The sequence below is a fragment of the Bos javanicus genome, chromosome 23 (assembly GCF_032452875.1).
Source record: "Bos javanicus breed banteng chromosome 23, ARS-OSU_banteng_1.0, whole genome shotgun sequence".
Lineage (NCBI taxonomy): Eukaryota > Metazoa > Chordata > Mammalia > Artiodactyla > Bovidae > Bos > Bos javanicus.
Window position 1 is genome coordinate 6509159 of NC_083890.1, and position 14308 is coordinate 6523466.

At 40.4% G+C, this 14308-nt stretch overlaps 1 protein-coding gene across 8 annotated transcripts in view; it reads right to left on the minus strand.

Annotated features, from left to right (window-relative positions):
* The window catches only part of MLIP (muscular LMNA interacting protein), a 295821-nt gene that overhangs the window by 230147 nt on the left and 51366 nt on the right, over positions 1-14308 (minus strand). The window contains exon 1 of one of the 8 annotated variants that reach the window (XM_061397830.1): positions 9488-9880. The exons of 5 other annotated variants lie outside the window; for them this stretch is intronic. In XM_061397830.1, coding sequence (XP_061253814.1) covers positions 9488-9490 — 3 coding nt within the window. In that variant the 5' untranslated portion in view covers positions 9491-9880. Of the gene's footprint in view, positions 1-6205; positions 6943-9487; positions 9881-14308 lie in introns of those variants that run through there. 2 more of the 8 variants (XM_061397825.1, XM_061397823.1) reach the window with 2 other exon arrangements.

Here is a 14308-nt window from a genome sequence, read left to right on the forward strand (position 1 = left end):
CCTGGTGATCCAGTGGCCAAGACTCCATGCTCCCAATTCAGGGGGCCTGGGTTCAATCCCTGATCAGGAAACTAGATGCCACATGTCACAACTAAGAACCTGCGTGCTGCAGTGAAGATCAAAGATCCCACATGCCAAAACTAAGACTTGGCACAGCCAAATAAATAAATATTTTTAAGTAAAAAAATAAAGACACTGAAACGTTATTGATATATGTATGACTGGGCAGATGCAATAGCACAGCTCTGGTCAAGATGCAAAGTGGGAGCCACAGCTCACGACTCTGACCTCCACACAGAATCACTGAACAGGGCACGGGAAGGACATTCTCATCCAGCTGAGGGCCGCTTCCTGTGCTCTCTGACCTGGCCCTTTGAAGTCACTTAGGAAGGTGGGCTGTAACGGTAAAAGGTCAAGTTACAGCACGGGTAAATAACATCTCCCCTAGGATTTCTTACATCTCAGTTGAACTCATTAGGAAAAAAAGAGTCATTAAAATATTAACAACTATGATTTAGGAAAATGTCATTTAACCATGAAGCACTTTCGATTTTTGGCAAGAATGCCATGTATTTAAGATTTAATACTGCCATCTTTTAAAAGCAGACTGGATAACTACAGCTTTCAGTGGCTCTGGAGGCATCTAGGTATTTCTGGGACGTATTTGAAACTACATAAGATTTCTCCAAACATGATAACAGATTATGTCAATTCCACTTTTACATTGCTCTAATTCTCCCCATTTATAAACTGAGTGTAATAATGTTATACAAGAACATTTCACTGACTATCTAAAAAAATCTTTCAACAGAAGTCTACTTTTTGGACAAAGTCTTGGGAGAAATCAATACATACCCACTGTGAATGAAATAGGTCTCATGGTCAATCTAGGTTCAAAATATTTTGAGAAAATACCCATTGGAGAAAAGAAACTAAATATAATCAGGCTAATGGAGAGATAGTTCCATTAATAAATCTAAGTGATAAAGAACAAAGTCAGACTCTTTCTCTCTAAACAACCATTAACTAGCTAGCCAATCACTATAAAAAAAATCTAGGAGATGAGGAAGGGAAGGACTGAGAGTTTGGGATTAACAGATGGAAGCTAGAGTATATAAAATGGATAAAGAATAAGGTCCTACTGCATAGCACAGGGAGCTATATTCAATATCTTGGGATAAACCATAATGGAAAACAATATAAAAACGAATATACATATGTATAAATGAATCACTTTGCTGTATAGCAGAAATTAACACACTGTAAATCAACTATACATCAATAAAATTTCTTTTATCTTTTTAAATAAAATTTTTTTAAATGCTAGCCTTTAATCATGCCAATAATAGTAACTCACTATTTATGGTCAGCAGATATTTAAAATAACATTCCCTGATGATTCCAGGGTTGGTCACTCACTAACTCTGTGACTTTGCACCTTTATGTCATTTCCATAAAATAAGAATTTTGTAGATGTCTTTCCCTTCTTCTTTTCCAAACTTTTATCATCAAACTTTAATTCATTTCCTATGTAAGTATTTTTACTCATCATATAAATTAAAGAAAGTAGGGAAAATCAATACACCATTCATATATGACCTATATCAAACCCCTTACGTTATACAGTGGAAGTGACAAATAGATTTAAGGGATTAGATATGATAGACAGAGTGCCTGAAGAACAATGGGTGGAGGTTCATAACATTGTACAGGAGGTGGTGTTCAAAACTATCCCCAAGAGAAGGAAATACAAAAAGGCAAAATGGTTGTCTGAGGAGGCCTTACAAATAGCCAAGAAAAGAAGAGAAGTGAAAGTCAAAGGAGAAAAGGAAAGATATACCCATCTGAATACAGAGTTCCAAAGAATAGAAAGAAGAGATAAGAAAGCCTTCCTAAGTGAACAATGCAGAGAAATAGAGGAAAACAATAGAATGGGAAAGAATAGAGATCTCTTCAAGAAAATTAGAGATACCAAGGGAATATTTCATGCAAAGATGGGTACAATAAAGGACAGAAATGGTATGGACCTAACAGAAGCAGAAGATATTAAGAAGAGGTGGCAAGAATACACAGAAGAACTATACAAGAAGGAGTTTGATGACCCAGATAACCACAGTGGTGTCATCACTCACCTAGAGCCAGACATTCTGGAGTGTGAAGTCATGTGGGCCTTAGGAAGTATCACTACAAACAAAGCTAGTGGAGGTGATGGAACTCTGAGCCATTTCAAATCCAAAAAGACGAGGAGATGATGCTGGGAAAGTGCTGCACTCAATTTGCAGCAAATGTGGAAAACTCAGCAGTGAGTACAGGACTGGAAAAGGTCAGTTTTCATCCCAACCCCAAAGAAAGGCAATGCCAAAGAAAGGTCAGACTACCTCACAATTGCACTCATCTCACACGCTAGCAAAGTAATGCTCAAAAGCCTCCAAGCTAGACTTCAACAGTATGTGAACTGGAAACTTCCAAATGTACAAGCTGGATTTAGAAAAGGCAGAGGAACCAGAGATCAAATTGCCAACATTTGCTGGATCACAGAAAAAGCAAGAGAATTCCAGAAGAACATCTACTTCTGCTTCATTGACCACACTAAAGTCTTTGACTGTGTGGATCACAACAAACTGTGGAAAATTCTTAAAGAGATGGGAATACCAGACTACCTTACCTACCTCCTGAGAAATCTGTATCCAGGTCAAGAAGAAACAGAACTGGACATAGAATAATGGACTGGCTCAAAATTGGGAAAGAAGTACATCAAGGCTGTATATTGTCACCCTGCTTATTTAACTTAGCAGAGCACACATGTGAAATGCCAGACTGGATGAAACACAAGCAAGAATCAAGATTGCTGGGAGAAATATCAATAACCTCAGATATGCAGATGACACCACCCTTATAGCAGAAAGCGAAGAACTCAAGAGCCTCTTGATGAAAGTGAAAGATGAGACTGAAAAGGCTGCTTAAAACTCAGCATTCAAAAATGAGCATCATGGCATCCAGTCCCATCACTTCATGGCAAATAGATAGGGAAACAATGGAAACAGTGACAGACTTTATTTTCTTCGGCTCCAAAATCACTGAGAATGGTGACTGCAGTCATGAAATTAAAAGACGCTCGCTCCTTGGAAGAAAAGCTATGACAAATCTAGACAATGTATTAAAAAGCAGAGATGTTACTTTGCCAACAAAGGTCCATCTAGTCAAAGCTATGGTTTTTCCAGTAGTCATGTATGGATGTGAGAGTTGGACTACAAAGCAGGGTAAGTGCCAAAGAACTGATGCTGTAGAACTGTGGTGTTGCTTTCTCTATCCCTTTTATACTTTAATAAAACTCTATTACACACACACACACAAAAAAGAACTGTGGTGTTGAAGACTTGAGAGTCCCTTGGACTGCAAGGAGATCAAACCAGTCAATCCTAAAGGAAATCAACTCTGAATATTCACTGGAAGGACTGATGCTGAAGCTGAAGCTCCAATACTTGGGCCAACTTATGGGAAGAGCCGAATCATGGGAAAAGACCCTGATGCTGGGAAAGACTGAGGGAAGTAGGAAAAGGGAAGACTATAGGACAAGACGGTTGGATGGCATCACTGACTCAATGGACGTGAGTTTGAGCAAACTCTGGGAGATAGTGAAGGACAGGGAAGCCTGGTATCCTGCAGTTCATGGGGTCACAAAGAGGTGGACACAATTGAACAATTCCTCATATGCTAGTCTCCTTTCAAGTTTGAGAATAAAGAGATTAACAGGAATTAGCAGTATTTAACAGTATTATGACAAGACACATAGAAATGCCTGAGTTCAGCCAATCATCTCACCTTCAGGGCACTCCAAGAGAGCCTCATGTGCGAACACAAATCAAAGTAACATTTTATTAACAACTGTCCAAATACCAGATTCCCCAGTGAAAGGCTTTGATGAAAAGTCAGAACCAATATGAGGCCTAAGCACCATCTTCTACTCCACTGAAAACAACAGAACAGTATATTCAGGTTGAGAGGAAGAGAGGGAAGAAAGGAGGGAAAGCAAGATGTTTGAGCACGCTGGCTTCTATCTTTGAAGATGCAGTGGTCAATGAAGTGTCTCTCTCTCTCTCTCTCTCTCTCTCTCTCGTTCTATCTCCTTCTCTTCCTTCTCTTTCTTTCCTCCCTGCCTTGAAAAAAATATAACCAATAAATACATCACTTTCCCAACGACAATGTCTTGTTATCATTATGGACTTAGGATTTGCCTTGCTTCTTGTCAATATGGAAACCATCAGGGTCAACACAGGCCTTTAAGCACCAATATGCTACCGTGGATGAAGGGGTTCCATTCACGTCCATGTAACTTTCTCTGTACGTCCTCCCTTTTCTCCCTCTACCTGTCCAGTGTTCTTGCCTGGAGAAGCCCAGGGACGGGGGAGTCTGGTGGGCTGCCATCTATGGGGTCCCACAGAGTCGGACACGACTGAAGCGACTTAGCAGCAGCAGCAGAAGACATTTGGTTCCTACTGAAAAACAAACTGAATTACAACTGCTGTTGAGCCAATAATCGATACTTGAGGGGTCAATGCCAGCAACACGTTTTCCTAAGAGGCTTGGGGAGGGGTATGGTCCTTCTCATTTAAACCAATTCAGTTCTTTGTGATTCTTCTGGGTTTATCTTAAAGGTCACATTCCCAAGGAAGCTTTTCCTAGCCTTTTGACCTAAATTAGATAATGTTTGTCTTATGCTCCCCTTTGGTAATGCTATTTACATTGTTCAGTTCAGTTCAGTCACTCAGTTGTGTCCAACTCTTTGTGACCCCATGGACTGCAGCACACCAGGCCTCCCTGTCCATCACCAACTCCCGGAGTTCACTCAAACTCATGTCCATTGAGTCAGTGATGCCATCCAACCATCTCATCCTCTGTCGTCCCCTTCTCCTCCTGCCTTCAATCTTTCCCAGCATCAGGGTCTTTTCAAACGAGTCACCTCTGCACATCAGGTGGCCAAAGTATTGGAGTTTCAGCTTCAACATTGTTACATATTTAAAAACTGCCTTTGTTATTAGAATGTAAGCCCTATAAAGGCAGGCAGGCAGGTCAGATAAATGTCCCCTCCCGCCAGGCAGTCACAGTGCTCTGCCCAGGGGCAGGCAGTTCTGCCCAGACTTCAGCCCCACTCACACCTTGGTGGGAACAGACATACCCACACAAGATACTCTAAAAGCAGAGGCCAGATTTGTGCTTTTATCACTGTTTCCCTGTACCTAACATGAAGTCTGCCATCTGGATAAAGCTTGATAATTATCCAACAACCTGAATTTTAATATTGAAGTTCTGACACTTGAAATAAAAGACGTAATTATAAATTGAGCCTTTCAATGAATTTTCCCAAATAATTTTCCTACATCTTCCTCTTTCACCCTCTTAAAACACACACACACACACCATCTTCATACACACTGTACATTATTTTTTGTTCCTAGCTTGTAATCCAAGCTTATTTGTTTATATTAGTCTGACAAATACAGCCTGGCTTTACAATGAATGTTTCAGAGGTAAATTGGGAAAAACTGAGGAAATTAACATAGTGTATTATTACAGATTAGATTCTTCTTTTCTATTAAGAACTATGGATATATTTGTTAAACGTGTTGCCTCTATTTTTACCTCCCTATCCCAAACAATTTGAACAAATCTCCTGCATTTTCTTGATAAAAATGGAGCTCCATTTAACTGCAGAGTTTACACACTGTATCTTGGGATCCTTAAAGCAAAATATTTTACTTCAGTCAGGACATGATCTAAAACATATATGTGGGTGATAAGTGTGTGTGTGTACGAAAAAGAAGTTCCCAATAATTAGTTATCCCCAAATAAAACAAACTGCCTCAAAATTTACATAACTTGTCGCTTGCCATGACTGGCCAAAATCAAGCATAAATGGGTTAGTATTTATCACAAGTGTCCTAAAGAGATTCCAGCAGAACAAAGAAAGCTTGAGAAGATTTGTATTCTCGATATTTCCTAAGAACACAAGTGGTGCTGCCTGAAAAGCGACTACAATCCCCATGAATGCAAATTTACAGGCATTTTATTAACATTACTATTATGTATGGACCACAGAATTAATAGAATTGCTGGAAACACTTTGTCGTGAGTTCACTGAAACAGGAAAATCCAAGATTAGTTTGCCTTCCTTCTACAAGGAAGGAATCCAAGGCAGTATCCATACCATGGTTGCAGCTCCAGAATTTAGAGACATTCCAGCGCTCACATTCCATGATCACAGCCCGAGTCTTCATCCACTCAGTGGCCCAGCCATACTGGATAGGGCTTTTAGTGTTCTGGGTTAGAATCAGGCTTCTGTGGGAGTAAATGTCACCTTTGATATTAACTAACTGTCCATGCCCTTGAGTGAGTCATTTAATTTCTCAATGCCTTGTTTCCAGATCTGAAAAATTACGATGAAAACAATACCAAAATTATCTGGGCCACTGGAGGGAGTAAATAAATGAGCCAATACATAAAGTCCTTAGGATCCTGCCTGACACAGGTTCAGTTCGGTTCAGTCACTCAGTCGTGTCCGACTCTTTGCGACCCCATGAATCGCAGCACGCCAGGCCTCCCTGTCCATCACCATCTCCTGGAGTTCGCTCAAACTCATGTGCATCAAGTCGGTGATGCCACCCAGCCATCTCATCCTCTGCCGTCCCCTTCTCCTCCTACCCCCAATCCCTCCCAGCATCAAGGTCTTTTCCAACAAGTCAACTCTTCGCATGAGGTGGCCAAAGTATCGGAGTTTCAGCCCCAGCATCAGTCCTTCCAATGAACACCCAGGACTGGTCTCCTTTAGGATGGACTGGTTGGATCTCCTTGCAGTCCAAGGGACTCTCAAGAGTTTTCTCCAACACCACAGTTCAAAAGCATCAATTCTTCAACGCTCAGCTTTCTTCATAGTCCAACTCTCACATCCATACATGACCACAGAAAAAACCATAGCCTTGACTAGACGGACCTTTGTTGGCAAAGTAATATCTCTGCTTTTGAATATGCTATCTAGGTTGGTCATAACCTTCCTTTCAAGGAGGAAGCGTCTTTTAATTTCATGGCTGCAATCACTGTCTGACACAGGTAGTACTCGGTAAATGTTAACCTTATGTCTTTGGATAATTTTCTCTTTTCAGTGTCTTAGTTTTCTCATTCTAAAGCATGTACAAAAAGAATGTTCCTATCTTAGAGCACTGTGAAAATCACAGGAGAAAAGTAAAATTGCTTTGGAATAGATCAGCTTCTACACAAATGCTAGGAGTGAATAAAAATAATATTACAGACAGCTAAGCAAATTTTTTTCTTTCTGCCTTCTTTTCAGTAGAAAGTACTTTGTAACTTTTTTCTTCACTCTGCAAGAGAAATGTTTCGGGAAAAAGAGCTAGGAGTTTTACATCAAAGTAGACAATGGCTGTAGCAATAAAGGCATTCTTCCTGGTAAGCTTTCAGAGATGGCTTTTAGCATTTTTCTGCATATGGAAGATTGGGGCTTTTTTATTATCACAGAGTGAACTAAAAACACGCTCCACAAAAACATAAAAGCATTCTCTCTAGGAAGCGGAACAGGGCCCTGGCTTCTGGGCCTCCCACTGTTGACTTCAGCAAGTATTCCCTGAAGCGTCATTCACAGAGCAGTCTGCCAAAGATGTAGGGAGCAGAGTGACCTCCAACAAAGAGGAAGAACAGCATCTTCTTCAAGTGGTCAGAGAAGCTGGAGAGCAAAGCCTCTCTGAATCGCTCCCAAAGGTCTGCCTGACCTTTCACATTCATGCTGCAGTCCGGGGCATCCTCTTTCAGGTTGTCAGTGGAATCTTCCAATTTCCCAAACTTGCTCAACTCAGGGCTGAAATTTAAAGCCTTGCATTTAGAAAGCCAAGGAAGGACTGCCTTTGTGCTTGATGGGCTTAGTGCAACGGCGGTTCAAGTGCATCAGGCTGAGGGGACAGGTGCGTCCCATCAGGGCACACGCTCACAGCAGCATGGAAGCAAGCCTTTAAGGTGAAGAGGTCATTTCCCTTGCTGTTGTAGAAAGGGTTGAAAATATTTAAATATATGTAGTTTATTATATATATGTAATAGTATATATAAAAATATATACAACATAAAAATCATCCCGAATCTCACAACTTGGACATAACCGAGATAACATTAGACCTAACAGTCTAAGCTCCACAGGGTCAGGGATCTCACATAAGGATGAGCCAGGAGACAAGATCCCAGCCTGGAAGAGCTCAGCAGGGCTCCTCTCCTTGAAATGTCACTTGCTTAGGTGGTCTCTACAGAGGATGAGACGGCTGGATGGCATCACTGACTCGATGGATGTGAGTCTGAGTGAACTCCGGGAGTTGGTGATGGACAGGGAGGCCTGGCGTGCTGCGATTCATGGGGTCACAAAGAGTCGGACACGACTGAGCGACTGAACTGAACTGAACTGAACTAGGTGGTCTCTGTCACTCTATTTTAAATTTCCCCCAGTTCTCCCTGAGTAAGTTTTCTCCATAGCACTGATCACATTTGAACACTATATATATTTATTACAATATATTGTTATATATTATATAAATACATTTATAAATATGTGATATAAATGTTATAATAAATTATTGAATATTAAATATAGATTACTGATCATTTTTCTTCATGTCATGTTCATTAAGAAATGTAGCAGATCATAAGTGATCAGTTTAATTTCATCTTATATATTTTTCCTATTTATTTTGCTTATTATGTCTTTATTCTCCCTAAACAGTGGTTTGCTCTGATTCCCAACTTTAAACAGTGCCTGGCATGGAGCAGGCAATCAGTAAATATTACCAAATTATTGAGGAAATAGAGATTAAATCAAACATACTGCAATGCACCTTTTTCCTAATAATTATGAACTAGTTCAATTAATTTTAGTTCATTCCATCATTATAAACCAGTCCAATAAGAGAGGACTTGGTAAATAAATCATAATTCTTCTACAAAACAAAATATGTCAAAATTTTGTATTTTGATATTTCATAAAATATTTTGATATTTTACAGCATGTAAATCATCCTGAATCTCACAACTTGGCAAAAAACAAGTTAACATTAAACCTTAGAGTTTGTTAGATTTTGAAAGTCAGATTATGAGAGAATATGCATAATACGATCCTATTTTCAATACATATACAAATCATATTGATGTTGTGTCTGGCATGATGTTGTGTGCTTGGGCCAGCTGGATGAAAAAGTGTACACAGGAAACTGACATATAAAGAGATAACAATGACACAATTAGATAAAAACTATAATGAATATACCTGCATTTTTTCTGCTTTAGAATAGGTCTGGCTCCTTGAGAAAATGGCCAGGGAAAAGTGGGAACAGTTACCTCATTAGAGAAAAGGCACTTTATACATATATGTCACGTTAATGGCCAAGCTGCCAGGGAAAATGTTATTTTATTGGGACACATGACGACACAATGTTTTACTTACCATTCAAAAGCAAAGCCACTACTTCTAACCCCTTCACGAGCACAGTGACATCTTGCAAGGGACCTACAGCTTATAACTGCTTTGATGGCTTTAGCCCTAAGTCTAGATCGGAACAGTGTGGGAATCAGAGAATTGTGGAGAAGGACACTTCTGTTCACTGCTCACTGAAGCCCGTGGGTGCTGCATCAGCTGTGGTCCTGAAATCACAAGAGGATTCTTCTTGGTTTGTTTCAGCGTCCCTAAGACACCAAGGAAAGCAGAGACTTGGAAACTCGATCTGACCCAACCGCCCTGTTTGTCATCAGTACAATGTGTCACTTGCAAGTTCATCCAGTATCTTCCATTCCAGGGTGAGGAGCAGCTAAGAATAGCTGCAGCGTTTGACTCTAAGCGGCCTGCCGGGAAGCCCAGAGCTGACTGCGTGACTCATGATGGGATGCAAATTCTTGTGTGAGCGCTGATACAGAGGAGCCTTTCAGCGAGGGAAGGAGAGAGGGTGCCTCTTAACAAGCTGCCCTGGCTGCCAAGAACTTCCGCCCCCCTTTTGGTCTTTTAGTGACAAAGGGCAAACCTGGAGATAGGCAAGACTCCAGAACAGCAATAAATGGCACGAGGCTAAATTTCTCTCACCTAGCTCAGATAACGAATTTGGATGCTTTCCTTTAAAGTAAAATTTAAACTCTGAAATAAGCTTCAGTCATAAACAACATCATAATCTAAGATAGCAGAACCAAGGCTTAAACAGGTTGGGAGTGCTTCCACAGTCTTCATTTCAAGGGATTCCAAATTATTTATTATATTAGCCACTACGTGTATTCGCATCAGCTAACCATCTCAGATTACCTCAGATGGATCCCACTCTCAAATACTCACTTAAAAATCTGTAAATAAAATGAAAATAATGCTAGCAGTGAATATTTATTCAGCTTGGCACTGTGCTAAGCTCTTTAGGTACATTTTCTAATTAAAGTGTTACGATCACTCTGTAAAGTATATTAGATTATCATGCCTGAATTAAGTTCAGTTACTTGCCCACAGTCACAAAATTAGTCATCATGAGAACATCCTGCAATTTGGCATTCTTTCTTCCATTTTCATTTCAAGACCACCTGCTGTGGTAAATCAAGAAATTAATATTGAACTTTATAATGAGATTTCACACAAGCATCTGTCTATGGTAAGACTACTAATTCCAACCTTATATTGTATTCACCCAGAATGCAAATTAGGAGAAAAGATGGATTTTTTTCCTCTAAAGTGTGGAAGAAGAGACATCATTAATGCTCACCATTCTCACGTGAGATTTTAAAGGTAGAAAGATGTAAAGATCAAAATAAAAATGATTCAAAATATTCAAAAATCCTACTGCCATGCATATTCTTTTCTCTAATGAAATAGCTGATACCTGACTGTTCTGAACCACAAAGATGGCAATTCTGCACAGTTCAACCCTCAGATAGCACAGTGATGCTCCAGGATGTGGGCTCAGGACCAAGCAGACCTTCAAGACCTGCTCTTCACACTTTCTCGCTCTCTGATTTTGGCACATTATTATCACTCTCAGTCAAAGGTCCTCATGTTGTGAAATGGGGCTAATGAAAGTTCCCACCTTTGTGAGGATATAATTTGTACAAAGCACTCACAGGAGCAACCATCCAGGTCTCAGCGGTGAAGGATGCGCTAAGATGATTATCACGTAAGTGCTCAAAGAGCCTTTCCTCTAAGAGACAGGAGACAGCAAGCTCTGGTATACTTTCCATTTTTTTAAGAACATCAGCCGTATTGCATTAGGGCTGTGCCCTTAATGACTTCAAAGTGTACCTATTTAAGCCCTTACTTCAAGACTTTCCAACCTATATGTCACATGCATGAGCAAAGAAACCCGTTAGATGACTTCAGCCTCAGCCAGTTTCTAACGGTAACCTCAGAGGAGATGCTGAGCATGAATTACCCACGGAAACTAATCTAATTCCAGACTCACTGCAAACATCTGAGACAATCAGGTAGACAAGTGATTCAAAGTGCCTGGGTGGCTCGGGTACTTTTGAATGATGCCAGCAAGCCCCGAGTCCACATACCTTCCCCTTACAACATCTCCTCAACCTAAGTGGACCAGCGTGTGCATATGAGCCCGCGTGTGCAACTCTATTCCTTTTCCCGTGAAATGAACACCAGAATCACCTCAGCACCCAGTGAAGATCCGGCACCCTGATTTATTCTCTCATTCTAGAATTATACAGTCAAAACTTGTCACCCCATGTTCTCATTTTTCTCTCTTGTGCCATCACTTTCCCTATTTCAAGAAGAATAAATTTTTGCTTATAACTTCTCTCTAAAGAAACAGGGAAAGGAGGACATTCTTGAATGTGTGGTTAGACTTGTCATTATAACTCCCTGGTTTTTAGCACATTGTGTAAACATGACTGAATATGTTTATCCATATTATGTAGATAATCATTTACTATTTCAATTACTTTGTGTAAAATAAAAGTAAATATTCATGTCTTTTAAAAACAAAAATGCTAATTAATTGTCCAAAATCAATGTTACTAAACATCGCCTAAACCTTTTCTTGCCAGAGTTGCAGGAAGAATATAGATATTTTCAGTGGATGGTTGAACAATAACTAGACAAACTTTAGATTTTTTTCTGCCCTAAGACGCACAATTCCCTGACTCCATAGTTCCTGTACCTTCCACCCCACTTCACTGACCCTGTAAGGCCATTGATCATCACTGTCCACAGCCACCCAGTTTGTCATTCATTACCACCTAGGATGATCATATATTCCTTCCCAGGACCAAGTGACTGGGCAAAGTTATGCCCATGATCTACCCCTGACAAGTTAGCGTTCGCACTCATAATTTTCCAGCTTGTGACTATCACCATCCGTCTCTTTCGTCATACCCCACGAGCCTACCTAAGAGTGAAGCCAACACAGAGAAGCCAGGACATGGAGAGAGAGAAAAGCAGAACAGCAAGGAGATGGAGAGAGTCAGAATACTACACACGTCTTTTCAACTCCTGGATTCAGCTGTTCCTAAAGTCTATATACCTGTGGTCTTCTTAGTTATACCAACTAATAGAGTCCTTTTTATTAAAAGCAAGTTGACTTGGATTTCTGGGATCAGCAACCAAAAATTCATGTAAAATAAATGACAAGGACATGCTGTATAGCACAAGGAACTATATTCAATATCTTGTAATAACCTATAATGGAAAAGAATCTGAAAATGTAGATATATAGATAATAGACAGAACTCCTAAAATAACATCATTGTAAATCAACTATGCTTCAATTAAAAAATATATAAACTTGTAAAATGGGTGGTATAATGCCTAGCCATAGTAAATGCTCATTAAATTATATAAATATACAATTTAATATAAAGACCACACACTGATCTCAAGCATACAAAAAGTACTAAACAGTGTATCACAAACAAAACACAGATGACTAAATGAGCCTTCAGGGTATTGCTATTCAAGTGTTAATGCTATGCATTAACTCTTAAATTCAAATATTAAGTACACATAACTTCAAATGTTAATATGGCTATTGTCTTTCCAGTAGTCATTATAAATATGAGAGTTGGACCATAAAGAAGGCAGAGTGCCAAAGAATTGATGCTTTGCAACTATGGTGCTGGAAAAGATGTTTTTTCTTTTTTGATTTATTCATTTTTAATTGAAGGATAATTGCTCTATGGTACTGCATTGCTGTTGCTGTTGCTGCTGTTAAGTCGCTTCAGTCATGTCCGACTCTGTGCGACCCCAGAGACGGCAGCCCACCAGGCTCCCCCATCCCTGGGATTCTCCAGGCAAGAACACTGGAGTGGGTTGCCATTTCCTTCTCCAATGCATGAAAGTGAAAAGTGAAAGTGAAGTCGCTCAGTCGTGTCCGACTCTTAGCGACCCCATGGACTGCAGCCCACCAGGCTCCTCCGTCCATGGGATTCTCCAGGCAAGAGTACTGGAGTGGGGTGCCATTGCCTTCTCTAATGGTACTGCATTGGCTTCTACCAAATATCAATATGAATCAGCCATAGGTTTACCCATGTCCTCTCCCACTTGAACACCCCACCCACCTCCCTCCCCATCTCAACCCTCCAGGTTGTTATCAAGCCTCAATTTGAGTTCCCCGAGTCATAAAGCAAATTCCCTTTGGCTATTTATTTTACATATGGTAATGTATATTTTGATATTACTCTCTCCATACCTCCCACCCTCTTCTCCCCCATCAGCTGTGTCCGTAAGTCTGTTCTCAATGTCTGTTTCTCCATCGCTGCTCTGAAGATAGGTTCATCAGTACTATCTTTCTAGATTCCATATATATGCAGTAGTATATGATAATTGTTTTCTGGAGAAGACTCTTGAGAGTCCCTTGGACTGCAAGGAGGTCAAACCAGTCAATCCTAAAGGAAATCAACCCTGAATACTCACTGGAAGGACTGATGCTGAAGCTGAACCTCCAATACTTTGCCTACCTGATGCAAAGAACCAACTCACTGGAAAAGACCCTGATGCTGGGAAAGATTGAGGGCAAAAGGAGAAGCGGGTAAAAGTGGATGAGAGGGTTGGATGGTATCACCTATTCAATGGACATGAACTTGGGCAAACTCCGGGAGATGGTGAGGGACAGGGAGGCCTAGTGTGCCACAGTCCATGGGGTCACAAAGAGTTGGCAGAACTTGGTGACTGAATGTACCCACATAGAGTAATGGGAGAACACTGGGTCTCAGGAGGAGCCTGAGTGAGGTTGTCAGCAAGAAGAGGAGTGGAGAGACGAGCGCAGAAGGGATGGAGGTCAATTCCTCCTGA